At 53.8% G+C, this 13,768-nt stretch overlaps 1 protein-coding gene across 1 annotated transcript; it reads left to right on the plus strand.

Annotated features, from left to right (window-relative positions):
* Positions 1-236: 236 nt before the first annotated feature.
* On the plus strand, positions 237-13,763 carry polr3c (polymerase (RNA) III (DNA directed) polypeptide C). Its single transcript, XM_072548861.1, is given in 14 exon segments — positions 237-386; positions 389-566; positions 980-1,165; positions 2,779-2,861; positions 4,828-4,932; positions 6,284-6,376; positions 7,442-7,522; positions 7,987-8,038; positions 8,512-8,572; positions 9,056-9,206; positions 9,963-10,064; positions 10,543-10,592; positions 12,616-12,765; positions 13,478-13,763. Coding segments are annotated over 14 exon segments (1,527 nt in total). The 5' UTR covers positions 237-251; the 3' UTR covers positions 13,578-13,763.
* The last annotated feature ends 5 nt before the right edge of the window (positions 13,764-13,768 follow it).

The raw sequence follows: 13,768 nt of genomic DNA on the forward strand, positions 1-13,768 counted from the left end.
CAGTGTGGGCTAGAGGATTGGGGGCTGGGGATGAAGGGAGGGTGGCATTGGTCCTGAATCTGTTCTGTGGGGGGGGGGGAGGTCTGTCTGTCTGTCTGTCTGTCTGTCTGTCTGTCTGTCTGTCTGTCTGTCTGTCTGTCTGTCTGTCTGTCTGTCTGTCTGTCTGTCTGTCTGTCTGTCTGTCTGTCTATGGCATGGCCAGGGTGAGAAGAAGGGTCATAGCATGTCTAGCAGAGGGGTGTCAGTGGGACATGTCCACGGAAGCCTTGGTGTACAGTGACCCTGACTCTCTCACTGCTGTGTTCCAGGTTAAGAAAGCTCTCTGCGTCTTGATCCACCACAACTTTGCTTCCTATCATGTGCACAAGAGAGGCTTTGTGGAGTACGGAAGTGCAGTTGTGCACACATCATTCGCATCCTGCGGTACCCACGCTATATCTACTCAGCAAAGACGTTGTACGGAGACACAGGGGAGCTCATTGTGGAGGAGCTGCTGCAGAATGGCAAGATGACAATGAGTGCAGTTGTGAAGAAAGTGGCTGACAGGCTGAGAGAAACAATGGAGGGTGAGACTGTGTGAAGAGGAAGAGATGGAGAGTACAACCAACATGTGAATGCAGGGGAAGGGAGATTGGGAGCAAATGGAAGGGAGTATGTGAGAGTTTGTGATGAAGGAGAGGTCAGTACCATAGAGGGTAGTCTATGGGGATCAGGATGGTCTGTACGGGTGTATATGGAAGGCAGTGGGGGCATATATACAGAGGGATGAGAGGGACGTGTACAGAGTAGGGTGTATGGAGGCATGTGGGGCCATGGTGTGAGCCTGGAGGGGTGAGGTGGGGGTGTACAGAGGGGGTTCTTGTACTGAGGTGTGTGTGCAGTATGTGTACAGAGGGCTTATCACAGTGTGACAGGCCAGTGCTGTTGTCTGCGCCCTGTGTGTAGTGTTGCTCAGGTCTTTGGCTCTTCCTCTGCACAGATAATAAAACCAGGGAACACAGTGAGACATCGAATACCTTCGTCCGGTTGGTGCAGACACACTTCCTGCAGAAATGTGGTCTGGTCTCCGAGAGTGTGACTGCTGAAGGCTCGCAGCCCTCTCGTGCTCCGACATTGATTACTGATGAGAAGGAGATGTACACCGTGCCCAATCTCAGCGTTGTCGGTAAGGAGGTACCAGCCTGCTCTCTGCTTTTCAGTTAAGGCTTCTCCAAAGCCAGGGAATTTTACTTCCATCAAAAACAGAAATTGTCTGGAGAAACCCAGCAGGTCTGGCAGCATTTGTGGGGAGAACACAGAGTCACCGTTTAGGGTCCAGTGACCCTTCCTCAGAGCTGGGAAAAACTGAAGATGAGGGATGGGGTGGCAGGGCGAGAGAAGAAGTGAGAGGACAGATGGAGATGGAGCTCTGAGCAACAATGGGATGGCTGATAGTAAACTGATAACTGGGATCGTAAGTGGGTGAAAAGGCTCAAACCAGCCGATATTGTGACACGGCCTGGGGTGTAGGGGTTGGTTGGAGGATATGGAAAGCTGTGGGGTCTCCAGATGGAAAATAAGATCCTGCTCTTGCAGCTTGCACTGAGCTTCAGAGGAGCACTGCAGCAAGCCTGAGGCAGGAATGCTGACCATGGTACATTGAGATGTCAGACAACAGTAAGCCCAGGGTCATTGAGCTTTGACAAAGAGTCAGTTAGACTCGAAACGTCAGCTCTTTTCTCTCCTTACAGATGCTGCCAGACCTGCTGAGATAACCAGCAGTTTCTCTTTTGAGCCCAGGATCATTTTTGCAGGCGGACGGGAGGCCTCATCGTTAGCAATGAATACAGTCGACTAGGTTGAGTGAAGAGCAGGTAGATTGCTGGAAGATGTGCCTCGGACTTTGGATACTGAGGAGGATTGAGTAAACAGGCAAGTGTTGCACCTTCTATGGTTGCACGGGATGGTGCCATGGGAGTGCAGGGAGGTGCTGGGAGTGGACCAGGGAGTCCCAGAAGGAATGGTCCCTGCAGAAGGAGTGGAGGTCATGGGGATGTGGTGATTACATCCTGCTGGAAAAGGAGCTTTTGGATATGGATACTGGTGAGGGGGACCCTAACGGTGTTATACGACAGAGGAGAAGGGACAAGGGTTGAAGTGTGGGAAATAAGTCAGACACAGCCAATGGCCCTATCACAGTGACCTTTCCTCTACCTGTGAGCGTATACTCACCAGACCTACAATCCCCCTGAGAGCTGCTCCCCTGGTTTTCTGAGGGAGTGCGCAGTGATCTAAAGCCAGTTACTGTCTGACTCATTCTGTCAGTGGGTGGGGGCAGCAGGAAATAGGGGACAGTTCTGGAGTTCAGCACCTTTATCCTGGCTTCGATCACTCCTGGGCTGAACCTATGAATTGGGAGCAGGAAAAGGCCATTAGGTCTGTAGAGTCTCTGCCAGTCGATAAGATCAGGTCTGGTCTCAATTGTAACCTCAAAATCCAAACCCGTACCAACCAGCCTCGATAGCCTCACAGTTACTGTCTGTGGAAGGCAGCCTTGCAAAAACTGCTGACACCCATCTCCAGTCCTGACCAGGGACTCTCGCGGGATCGATTTGTCCTCTCCCTGCCCTGTCCTAAATGGGCAGCTGCTGCTGTTTGAGACTGTCTTCTCTCAGCCTCCCTCCCCAAAGCCCTGCTCTCTCCCCCCCCCCCCATCACACACATTTTCTGTTGCATGCTTATCAGCTTTGTATTTTATCTCTCTCTCTGTCTCTCTCTCTCTCTCTCTGTCACACCCAGCTCAGGGGAAACGCAGGCGAATGTCCGAGGATGGGACTGAGCCGAAATCCAAACGGTCAAAGCCAGAACATTCGGACCAGGAGGTGAGTCTGTCGCATGTTTGACCGTCTGGATGAGAGGGCCAGCCACTGAATCGACCCTGAGCCTGCCTACTCACCCACCCATGCGCTCGCCAGCCCACTCACCCACCTGCTAACCCACCCACCCGCTAGCTCACCCATACGCTCGCCCGCCTGCCTGCTCACCCACCCACCCATCGGCTCACCTACACATCCGCCCGTCCTCCCACCCACCCGCTTCTCTCCCGCCTGCTCACCCACCCACCCACTCACCTGCCGACCCCACTTACCCACCCACATGTTCGCCCGCCCGCCCGCCTGGTCACCCACCCCCCTGCTAACCCATCCGCTCACCCACACATCCGCCCACCCACCCACCCACTTCTCTCCCGCCTGCCTGCCTACCCACCCATCTACCCGCTTCTCTCCTGCCCACACACCCACCCGCACCCTCCCTCCGCGCTGTAGCCCTCCCCTCCCTCCGCGCCGGGCCCCCGCTTCCCCTCCCCCCCCCTCCCTCCGCGTCGGGCCCCCGCTTCCCCTCCCCCCCTCCCCCCCTCCCCTCCCTCCGCGCCGGGCCCCCGCTTCCCCTCCCCCCCTCCCCTCCCTCCGCGTCGGGCCCCGCTTCCCCTCCCCCCCTCCCCTCCCTCCGCGTCGGGCCCCCTCCCCCCTCCCGCCCCCTCCCCCCCTCCCCTCCCTCCGCGTCGGGCCCCGCTTCCCCTCCCCCCTCCCCTCCCTCCGCGTCGGGCCCCCTCCCCCCCTCCCCCCCTCCCCCCCTCCCCTCCCTCCGCGTCGGGCCCCCGCTTCCCCTCCCCCCCTCCCCCCCCTCCCCCCCCTCCCCCCCTCCCCTCCCTCCGCGTCGGGCCCCGCTTCCCTCCCCCCCTCCCCCCCTCCCCTCCCTCCGCGTCGGGCCCCCGCTTCCCCTCCCCCCCTCCCCCCCTCCCCCCCCTCCGCGTCGGGCCCCCGCTTCCCCTCCCCCCCTCCCCCCTCCCCTCCCTCCGCGTCGGGCCCCGCTTCCCCTCCCCCCCTCCCCCCCTCCCCTCCCTCCGCGTCGGGCCCCGCTTCCCCTCCCCCCCTCCCCCCCTCCCCTCCCTCCGCGTCGGGCCCCGCTTCCCCTCCCCCCCTCCCCCCCTCCCCTCCCTCCGCGTCGGGCCCCGCTTCCCCTCCCCCCCTCCCCCCCTCCCCTCCCTCCGCGTCGGGCCCCGCTTCCCCTCCCCCCCTCCCCCCCTCCCCTCCCTCCGCGTCGGGCCCCGCTTCCCCTCCCCCCTCCCCCCCTCCCCTCCCTCCGCGTCGGGCCCCGCTTCCCCTCCCCCCCTCCCCCCTCCCCTCCCTCCGCGTCGGGCCCCCTCCCCCCCTCCCCCCCTCCCCTCCCTCCGCGTCGGGCCCCCGCTTCCCCTCCCCCCTCCCCGTCGGGCCCCCGCTTCCCCTCCCCCCCTCCCCCCCCCTCCCCTCCCTCCGCGTCGGGCCCCCGCTTCCCCTCCCCCCCTCCCCCCCCCCTCCGCGTCGGGGCCCCCCGCTTCCCCTCCCCCCCCTCCCCCCCCTCCCCTCCCTCCGCGTCGGGCCCCGCTTCCCCTCCCCCCCCTCCCCCCCTCCCCTCCCTCCGCGTCGGGGCCCCCGCTTCCCCTCCCCCCCCTTCCACCCTCCCCTCCCTCCGCGTCGGGCCCCCTCCCCCTTCCACCCTCCCTCTCCCTCCCTCCCTCTCCCTCCGCACTGGAACCATTTCCCTACGTGTGGAGCTCCACCGCTTCCAGGCCAGAGCCACCTTGCTCCGTGCTGGGGCCCTCTACGTACACTCTGCTCAGGAGCAGCAGGCCGAGGCAGGGGGTGGGGGTGAAGAACATGAAGCTGGTAATGTGGCGGGTGTTGTTGAGTGTTTGAGTGTGGAGGTTCACGCTCCTTCTCTGATACTAGCTGGTGCAGACCACATCCCTGCTGCTGCTGCTGGCTGCTCTCTCTCATTCCCTGTTGTTTGCTGCTTTCTTCCCCACAGCTCCCCCCAGATGATGGCATTTACTGGCAGGTGAATTTTGAGCGGTTTCACCAACACTTCAGGGACCAAGCCATCGTGGCTGCAGTCAACAGCAAACTGGACCAGGTCTGTGAGGGGTCGATGTCACTACCCCAGAGCTGTCATTATTGGGTAGTGTGTGTGAGAGAGAGAGAGAGAGACTGCTGCTGTCTCAGCACGGGGAGGTGGGGTGGGGGGGTGAGGGCATAATGGGATTTGAGTAGGTGAGGGTGGGAGCTGGATGAGGTATGCACGACAAAAGCTGATAACTATCCCCTCCCTGTCGTTGTCACTTCCTCCAGCCCCTACGCCCCCTCCCTATCTCTGTCAGCCCCTACGCCCCCTCCCTATCTCTGTCACCTCCTCCTACCCCTACACCCCCTCCCTATCCCTGTCACCCCCTCCCTATCTCTGTCACCTCCTCCTACCCCTACACCCCCTCCCTATCCCTGTCACCCCCTCCCTATCTCTGTCACCTCCTCCTACCCCTACAATCCCTCCCTATCCCTGTCCCCCCCCTCCAGCCCCTACACCCCCTCCCTATCCCTGTCACCCCTCCCTATCTCTGTCACCCCCTCCAGCCCCTACACCCCCTCCCTATCTCTGTCACCCCCTCCCTATCCCTGTCACCCCTCCCTATCTCTGTCACCCCTCCAGCCCCTACACCCCCTCCCTATCCCTGTCCCCCCCTCCAGCCCCTACACCCCCTCCCTATCCCTGTCACCCCTCCCTATCCCTGTCACCCCTCCCTATCTCTGTCACCTCCTCCAGCCCCTACACCCCCTCCCTATCTCTGTCAGCCCCTCCATGCCCTCCCTATCTCTGTCACCCCCTCCAGCCCCTACACCCCTCCCTATCTCTGTCCCCCCCCTCCTACCCCTACACCCCCTCCCTATCTCTGTCCCCCACTCCTACCCCTACACCCCCTCCCTATCCTAGTCCCCCCTCCAGCCCTATCCCTGTCACCCCCTCCCTATCCCTGTTTACCCCCCCTCCAGCCCCTACGCCCCCTCCCTATCTCTGTCAGCCCCTACACCCCCTCCCTATCCTAGTCCCCCCTCCAGCCCTATCCCTGTCACCCCCTCCCTATCCCTGTTTACCCCCCCTCCCTATCTCTGTCAGCCCCTACACCCCCTCCCTATCCTAGTCCCCCCTCCAGCCCTATCCCTGTCACCCCCTCCCTATCCCTGTTTACCCCCCCTCCCTATCTCTGTCAGCCCCTACACCCCCTCCCTATCCTAGTCCCCCCTCCAGCCCTATCCCAGTCCCCCCCCCCTACACCCCGTCTGTGTCTCTGTGGCTCCACCACCTGCTGGATCCTATCAGGATGTTGACTACAGGAACAGTGCAGTGAAGAATGTTCCTGTCGGAGATAGCTGTGCTGTCTGGGGGGATGAGGAAAGGGAAATCACTGCTGTAATAATTTCACTCCTCACAGACCAGCAGTGAGATTGTGCGGACGATGCTGAGAATGAGCGAGGTGACCACATCGTCCAGCTCCTCCCACACGCAACCGCTGTCTTCGAATGAGGTAAGAAACCAGACCCCCCACTGGTGCGGATTCCTGAAGAAGGGCTGATGCCCGAAACGTCGATTCTCCTGTTCCTTGGATGCTGCCTGACCTGCTGCGCTTTTCCAGCAACACATTTTCAGCTCCCCACTGGTGCCCCTGGAACAGAGTCAGCCATCTCACGCTGTCCTGCTTCAGAGAATGTGGCTATTACTGACTGAGCCAGCATTTATTTCCTATCCCTAGTTGCCCCTCGAGAAGGTTGGGGGTGAGCTGTCCGTGTGCTGTAGATAGACCCACGATGAACTTGAGGCAGGAATCCCAGGACTCTGACTCGGCGACACTGAAGGAACAGTGATACATTTCCAAGTCAGGATGGGGAGTGACAGGGAACTGGCACATGGTGGTGTTCCCATGTCCCTGCTACCCTTGACGTTCCAGATGGAAGTGGTTGTGGATTTGGAAAGTGCTGTCTAAGAAATCTTGGTGAATTCCTGCAGTGTATCTTGTAGATAGCAGGCACTGCTGGTCCTGAGTGTCAGTGGTGGAGGGAGGGGCTGTTTGTGGATGTGATGCTATTCAAGTGGCTGCTTTGCCCTGGATGGTGTTGAGCTCCTTGAGTGTTGTTGGGGCTGCCCCCATCCAGGGCAAATGGGGAGTATTCCCACACACTCCTGATCTGTGCCTTGTAGATGGTGGACAGGCTTTGGGAGTCAGGAGGTGAGTTACTCGCTGCAGTATCCCTAGACTCTGACCTATACCTTTAGCTGCTTTGTTAATGTGATGAGTCCACTTGAGTTTCTGGTCAATGGTACCTTGCACCGGGATGTTGCTAGTGGGGGATTCAGTGATGGGAACACCAGTGACTGTCAAGGGGCAATGGTTCTTGCCTGGTGTTACTCACATTGCTTGTTGGAGACTGACCGCTGGCAGGTATCCTATTGGACAGTGTGGTTGGATTTATTTCTGTGTGTACACACCAGCTACTGTTGCCATCCAACACTCCCAGGACAGCACAAGGTTAGCTTCTGAATAACCGTGTCACTGCTGTTTTTTTTTTCTGGAATTGATTCTTTTGGCTGACAGATATTCCGGGCTTTTCCTCCTGGCTACAACCTCTCGAAACCAGTGCTGGACCAGTACCTCACCCTCCTCAGTGATGACCCGGTGAGTGTTTCAGTTTGCACACTCCCTGTTTGGAATGAGAGTGAGATTTGGGGGGTAGTTGTGTGGGGAATGTTGGAGCACGAATGGGCTTGAGGTTATGGAAGAGTGACCTCGGTGGGGAGGGTATTGGAGAGTGACCTGGGGGGGGTGGGGGGGTAACTGAGTGTGACCGATGGGAGGTGGTGGGGGGGGGGGGAATGAACATGGTGTTGGATGTGTGACCGGGGTAGGGGAGAGGGGTGTGGATACTGGTGGGTGACCTGGCGAGGGATGAACATGGTATTGGATGTGTGACCAGGGTGGGCTGGGATCAGAAGATGGCCGCTGTGTGACTGTCTTCTCTCTTACACCTCACGGCTAAATGTGCTGGAGTTATACTCTCACTCACTTTCTGTTCTACAATCGGAGTTTCTGTGGGAGATTTTCAGATTGGTTCTAACAAAAGCATTTTGCTTGTGTTTCAGATGGAGTTTGTCGGTAAATCTGGAGATAGCGGTGGTGGGATGTTTGTCATCAGTATCCTTTTGGGTAACATATGTGGGACAGAGAGAGAGCGGGGACTGAGAGACACCAGGCAGTGTACAGATATCTCCCAGAGAGAGAGAGAGAGAGGTGGGGGGGACTGAGAGACACCAGTCAGTGTACAGATATCTCCCTGAGAGAGAGAGAGAGGGGGGACTGAGAGACACCACTCGGTGTACAGATATCTCCCTGAGAGAGAGAGAGAGAGAGGGGGGGGGGGGGGGGGGAACTGAGAGACACCAGTCAGTATACAGATATCTCCCTGAGAGAGAGAGAGAGAGGTGGGGGGGACTGAGAAACACCAGTCTGTGTACAGGTATCTCCCTGAGAGAGAGAGGGGGGACTGAGAGACACCAGTCAGTGTTCTCTCTGAGAAAGAGAAGGGAGTTCTGCCCTGATTTCCTGGAGATATTTTGATGATCTGTGCTGTCTTCATTCATTGTATAGTTGCCTTAATAGAATCACTGATCTTCACCGAGCCCTCGCTTCACTTGCACGAGCTACAGTGGAGTCTGTTGTACAGGAAAGGTAAGTGGGTTCCTAACAGGCCTTTCAGCTTGTAACGTGGGTACACTTGTCCTTATTCATGTCTCCTGCATTGTCTGTCTGTAAGTGTGGAAGCAGCAAACTCAGGAGGGCATGAGCTGATGATTTGAAAAAAGACTGAGAAAGAGCACCAGCCTGGTCCTGGGCTGCCTTGGGCAATTGGAGAGTTACTGTAGACAGGACATGAGAAACCCGATATCCTGTGTGGTACCAATCTGGAACTTCTGTCTCTGAACATTGGGCTCAGCTGATGATCATTGTACAGTTCCACGTTTGATCTATCCAACTGTAATGACCAGGTGGAGAGGGGAACTCCAACAGGCACTGAAGAATATCCTGCTGCCTTGTTAGTGTGATGCTGTTTGCTGAGTATACTGTGACAAGCCCCAGTTTGGAATGTTGTGGTTCAGTGAGATTTCTAATTCCATAAGTGGAGTTGTTCTCCCCCTGCCCTCCCCCTCACAGGTTCGGCTCACGGTCAGCTCGGATTTTCCGACTTCTTCTCCGCAAACGACACTTGGAGCAGAAACAAGTTGAGGATTTTGCGATGATTCCTGCCAAAGAAGCCAAGGAGATGATGTATCGAATGCTATCAGAGAACTATATATCCCTTCAGGTACAGAATACTATACATCTCCCATCGCCTTCATTATGCCTCACCACCTCCTCCTACCGTTCTCTTGATCCCCTCCCACTGCCTCTCAGTCAATCCCCTCCCACCTCCTTCATTCCTTCCCCCCACCCCGCTCTGTATTTCCAACCCCACTCTGTCCCTCTGTCTGTCCTTTCCCCCCCACCCTCTCTGTATTTTCAACCCCACTCTGCCCTTCTCTCTGTCCTTCCCCCCCCAACCCCACTCTGTCCCTCTGTCTGTCCTTTCCCCCCCACCCTCTCTGTATTTCCAAACCGACTCTGCCCTTCCCCCCACCCCCTCTGTATTTTCAACCCCACTCTGTCCCTCTCTCAGTCCTTCCACCCTATCCGCCCCCTCTCTTCGTCCGCTGCTTCCTGTAATATTCCCTCCATCCCTGAAACCTTCCTCCTTTCCCATCACCCCTACCTTCATCATCTTCCCTACCCCACATTGTGTCATCCACCTCCCTACCCTCAATCCTTGCTCCTTTCTGCTCCCTACCGCTCTCTCCTTCAACCCTTCTCTGTGTCCTCTCTAACCCCCCCAACACCCCCTCTGTCTGTCTCTCTCCACCTTTTCCCAACGTCCCGGATGCCCGTCTGTCTCTCCACCCACAGTTTCTCTGGCCTTGATCCCAGGTCAGGATCTGACCTTTCCTGGCTGCTTTTGTCTGCTACAGCTCATCGCAAAACAGACTAATTTCCAACTTTGATTCAATCTCATGTTTTTATATTCCAGGAAATTCCTAAAACACCTGATCACGCCCCCTCCAGAACCTTCTATCTGTACACTGTCAATTTACTGCCTACAGCTCGTATGATTCTCCAGCGGTGCTACAAGGTAACCATAACAACAAATATATAACCTGTATTTAGTTAGATTCAAGTCTGTAACTCACTCCTGGATATCTGTTATTTGATAAAAATCCACTGAACATCTCGATTAAATTCCAATGTGTAACTACTTTCAGGTATCTGTTATTCTATGTATCAATCAACCCCTTGATTAGATTCCTGTCTGTAACTCAGTGTTGGGTATCTGTTATGTGTACAAATCCCCACTCTGTTTAACCTATTGGTTAGCTGCTGATATAAATTTACTGCAAGATTTAACAGTTTGTGCTGTATGTGTGATCTCTGAATGATGCTGACGATCATTTAAGCTTTGTTCTGGTGTCTAATCTCACCTTCCTCCTTGCCCCACAAGTTCTGCTGTGGGTCATTGTGTGAGTACGTGTGGTGAAGTCCACAGCTCGAGATACTCGAGAAGAAAGCTGACCCCTGGAAAGTCACTTGGTATATTTTATGATTTATTTCAGACTGTTGTCAATCTGATCAATCGCCGAGAATACGAAACCCGAGAGAACAAGTGAGTGACAATCAGCTAATAATGTCTGGATGGGGTGCTCTTCGGAGGGTTGGTGCAGACTCAATGGGCCAAATGGCCTCTTCTCGCACTGTTGGGATTCTATAATGGTTCTACAATTCCCACAGATGTCATCCAGATATTCTGATCCAAAGTTTTGAATTTCTCCATCCAACCATGAACCCTGAGATTGAAATTCACAATATCTCAACTCTGCAAACAATTCTCCAGTACTCTTCTAAATTTTCCATTTAAATTTTGTGCCTCTTGTCAGTGGTAGGAGCTAGATAGGTAACCACTTACAAGCAAAACTTGCAAAAGGCTGCACAGGAATGTGTTCACTCCAATTTAACACTAAAGATGACATTGGAGTCAAGTGACCAAAATCTCACTTCATAAGATAAATTTGAAGCAGCAAGTTAGCTCGAGAAATCCCTCCAGGAAACACTCTAAGGGACCCAGGCAGTAAGTTTGTTCGCTGAGCTGGAAGGTTCATTTTCTGATGTTTCGTCACCATACTGGGTAACATCTTCAGTGAGCCTCTGGATGAAGCACTGTTGATGATTCCTGCTTTCTATTTATATGTTTGGGTTTCTTTGGTGATGTCATTTCCTGATCTTTTTCTCAGAGGGTGCTAAGTCAATGTGTCAATGAGTTCCAGCTGGAATGCCATGCTTCTAGGAATTCTCGCACATGTCTCAGTTTGGCTTGTCCTAATGTTGTCCCAGTCAAAGTGGTGCCCTTCCTCTTCTGTATGTAAGGATACTAGTGAGGGGGGTCATGTCTTTTTGTGGCTAGTTGATGTTCATGTATCCTGGGGGCTAGTTTTCTGCCTGTTTGTCCAATGTATTATTTGTTACAGTCCGTGCACGGTATTTTGTAAATAATATTAGTTTTGCTTGTTATCTGTATAAGGTCTTTCAAGTTCATTAGCTGCTGTTTTATAGTGTGTTAGTGGGCTACCATGATGCCAAGGGGTCTGAGTAGTCTGGCATCACACTAAAACAGCATCTAATGAACTTGAAAGACCTGAGTAGTATGATGCCAGACTACTCAGACCCCTTGGCATCATAGTACCCCACAAACCCACCAACACACTAAAACAGCCGCTAATGAACTTGAAAGACGCTGTACAGACAAGCAAAACTAATGTTATTTACAAAATACCATGCAAGGACTGTAACAAACACTAGATTGGACAAGCAGGCAGAAAACTAGCCACAAAACGACATGACCCTCTCTCACTAGTATCCTAACATACAGAGGAGGAAGGACACCACTTCGACTGGGACAACAGCCAAACAGAGAGAGACACGAGAATTCCTAGAAGCATGGCATTCCAACTGGAACTCTATCAACAGACACATTGACTTGCACACCATTTACCACCCCCTGAGAAAAAGAACAAGAAATGACATCAGAAACCCAAACATATAAATAGAAAGCAGGAATCATCAGCATTGCTTCATCCGGAGGCTCACTGAAGATGTTACCTGGTAGGGTGACAAAACGTCTGAAAATGAACCCTCCAGCTCCGCGAGCAAATCTACATCCAGAACCTCAACCTCAGCTACAAACTTTCTCAAAACTTGCTAACCCTGGCAGTAAGGCTAGAGAGATGGAAATCGGTTCAAGTGGCCAGAAGTGAAGGAGCACAGAGATAGTGAGGTCATAGAAGTAATTCAATATTAGAATAATAATTGTAAAATTGAGATGTTGCTTAACTGGGGCTGAATATCAGTCAGTGATTGCACAGACCTTGTTAGAAATTAAGACTCATGCCGCAAAGCTGTGGATGAGATGCCAGTCAGGGATGGTGCTGGAATAGTGAAGGAGAGGGATAATAATGGACTGCAATGAGAAAGTTGGACAATTTCACAAGAGGTAATTACTTCTCGATCATTTTGACTCCAATTGTTTGTCTCAGCCTCAATGAATTGGCACTGAAATGATGGAGAGTCTGGTGTCTGTGGATTCTGTGTCTGATCTGTTTTGTAATTAATGGTATTCCCTGTTATCCTTTCAGGCGGCTGCTGGAAAAGTCACAGAGAATAGAGGCCATCATGGCATCAATGCAGGCAACTGGCGCTGAGGAACAGCAACTGCAGGAGATCGAGGAGATGATCACTGCTCCCGAGCAACAGCAGCTGGAGACACTGAAACACAATGTCAATATGTGAGTGGCCACTGCTGCAGTAGGGCAGGGCAAGGCTGCAGGCTGTTCGGTCTCTTTCCAGTCTCGTCCTGAGCTTGCTGCACCTTCACAGCCCATCTGCTGTCAGGGCAGTGTGAATCCAACTCAGCAAGACCTTGATGTCACTGATCTCCACACCAAATACACCATAAACTGACAATGCAACTGATCTGGAATGCAGTGCCTGAAAGCAGATTAAATAATAATCCTACAAAATGAAATTGGATTCATGTATGGAGGAGAAAGAGTAGGGGATTGCTGCTATTCAATAACCTCATCAAAGAACCAGCATCAACGTTAGCTTGTATGAATTGTACAGCAAGAAAGGCATCTTCTGGAAATTGGTTCCTTAACACTCTTGTGGTGGAATGGTTGTGTCCCTGTCTCTAGGTCAGGAGGTCCTAGTTCAAACCTTCATTCCTAATGAAGGGCTTTCGCCCGAAACATCGATTTTCCTGCTGCTTGCCTGCTGTGCTTTTCCAGCACCACTCTAACTTAGGCCCTAGTTCAAGGCCCACCTGCTCCAGAAGTGTCTTAACATCTCTGAACAGGTTGACTAGAAAATCTCTCTAAGCCAGTTCCAGCCTGAACAATTTCTGTCACAAAGCTCTTGGCTTTTCTGTGACCAGGACTGCCAGGCAGTTCTTGGGAAACAGAGGGATGGAGTCCTGACTTTATCTCTACTCTTTTCCAGGTTGGATTCAAGTGAGAATCAGGTTGATGAGACCATCTTTATCCTGGAATCCTACATAAACACAACTCGGATTGAGAAAGAGGTACCAAGCAAACGATGATCTGAAGATCAGTCTGTCAGAGACCAGCTACGGTTCACCAGTATCTCACTGTACTGCACTGAGTTGATACTGTGGCAGTCTGCTCATTGGAGAGGACAATTTTATGAGCTGCTGTGCAAATCCAAATGTTTTAGGTTTTATGTTGTCAAATTAATTTAATAAATGACATGGTGTCTTTAATGTGAAGCTCT

The sequence above is a fragment of the Chiloscyllium punctatum genome, chromosome 28 (genome assembly GCF_047496795.1).
Source record: "Chiloscyllium punctatum isolate Juve2018m chromosome 28, sChiPun1.3, whole genome shotgun sequence".
Lineage (NCBI taxonomy): Eukaryota > Metazoa > Chordata > Chondrichthyes > Orectolobiformes > Hemiscylliidae > Chiloscyllium > Chiloscyllium punctatum.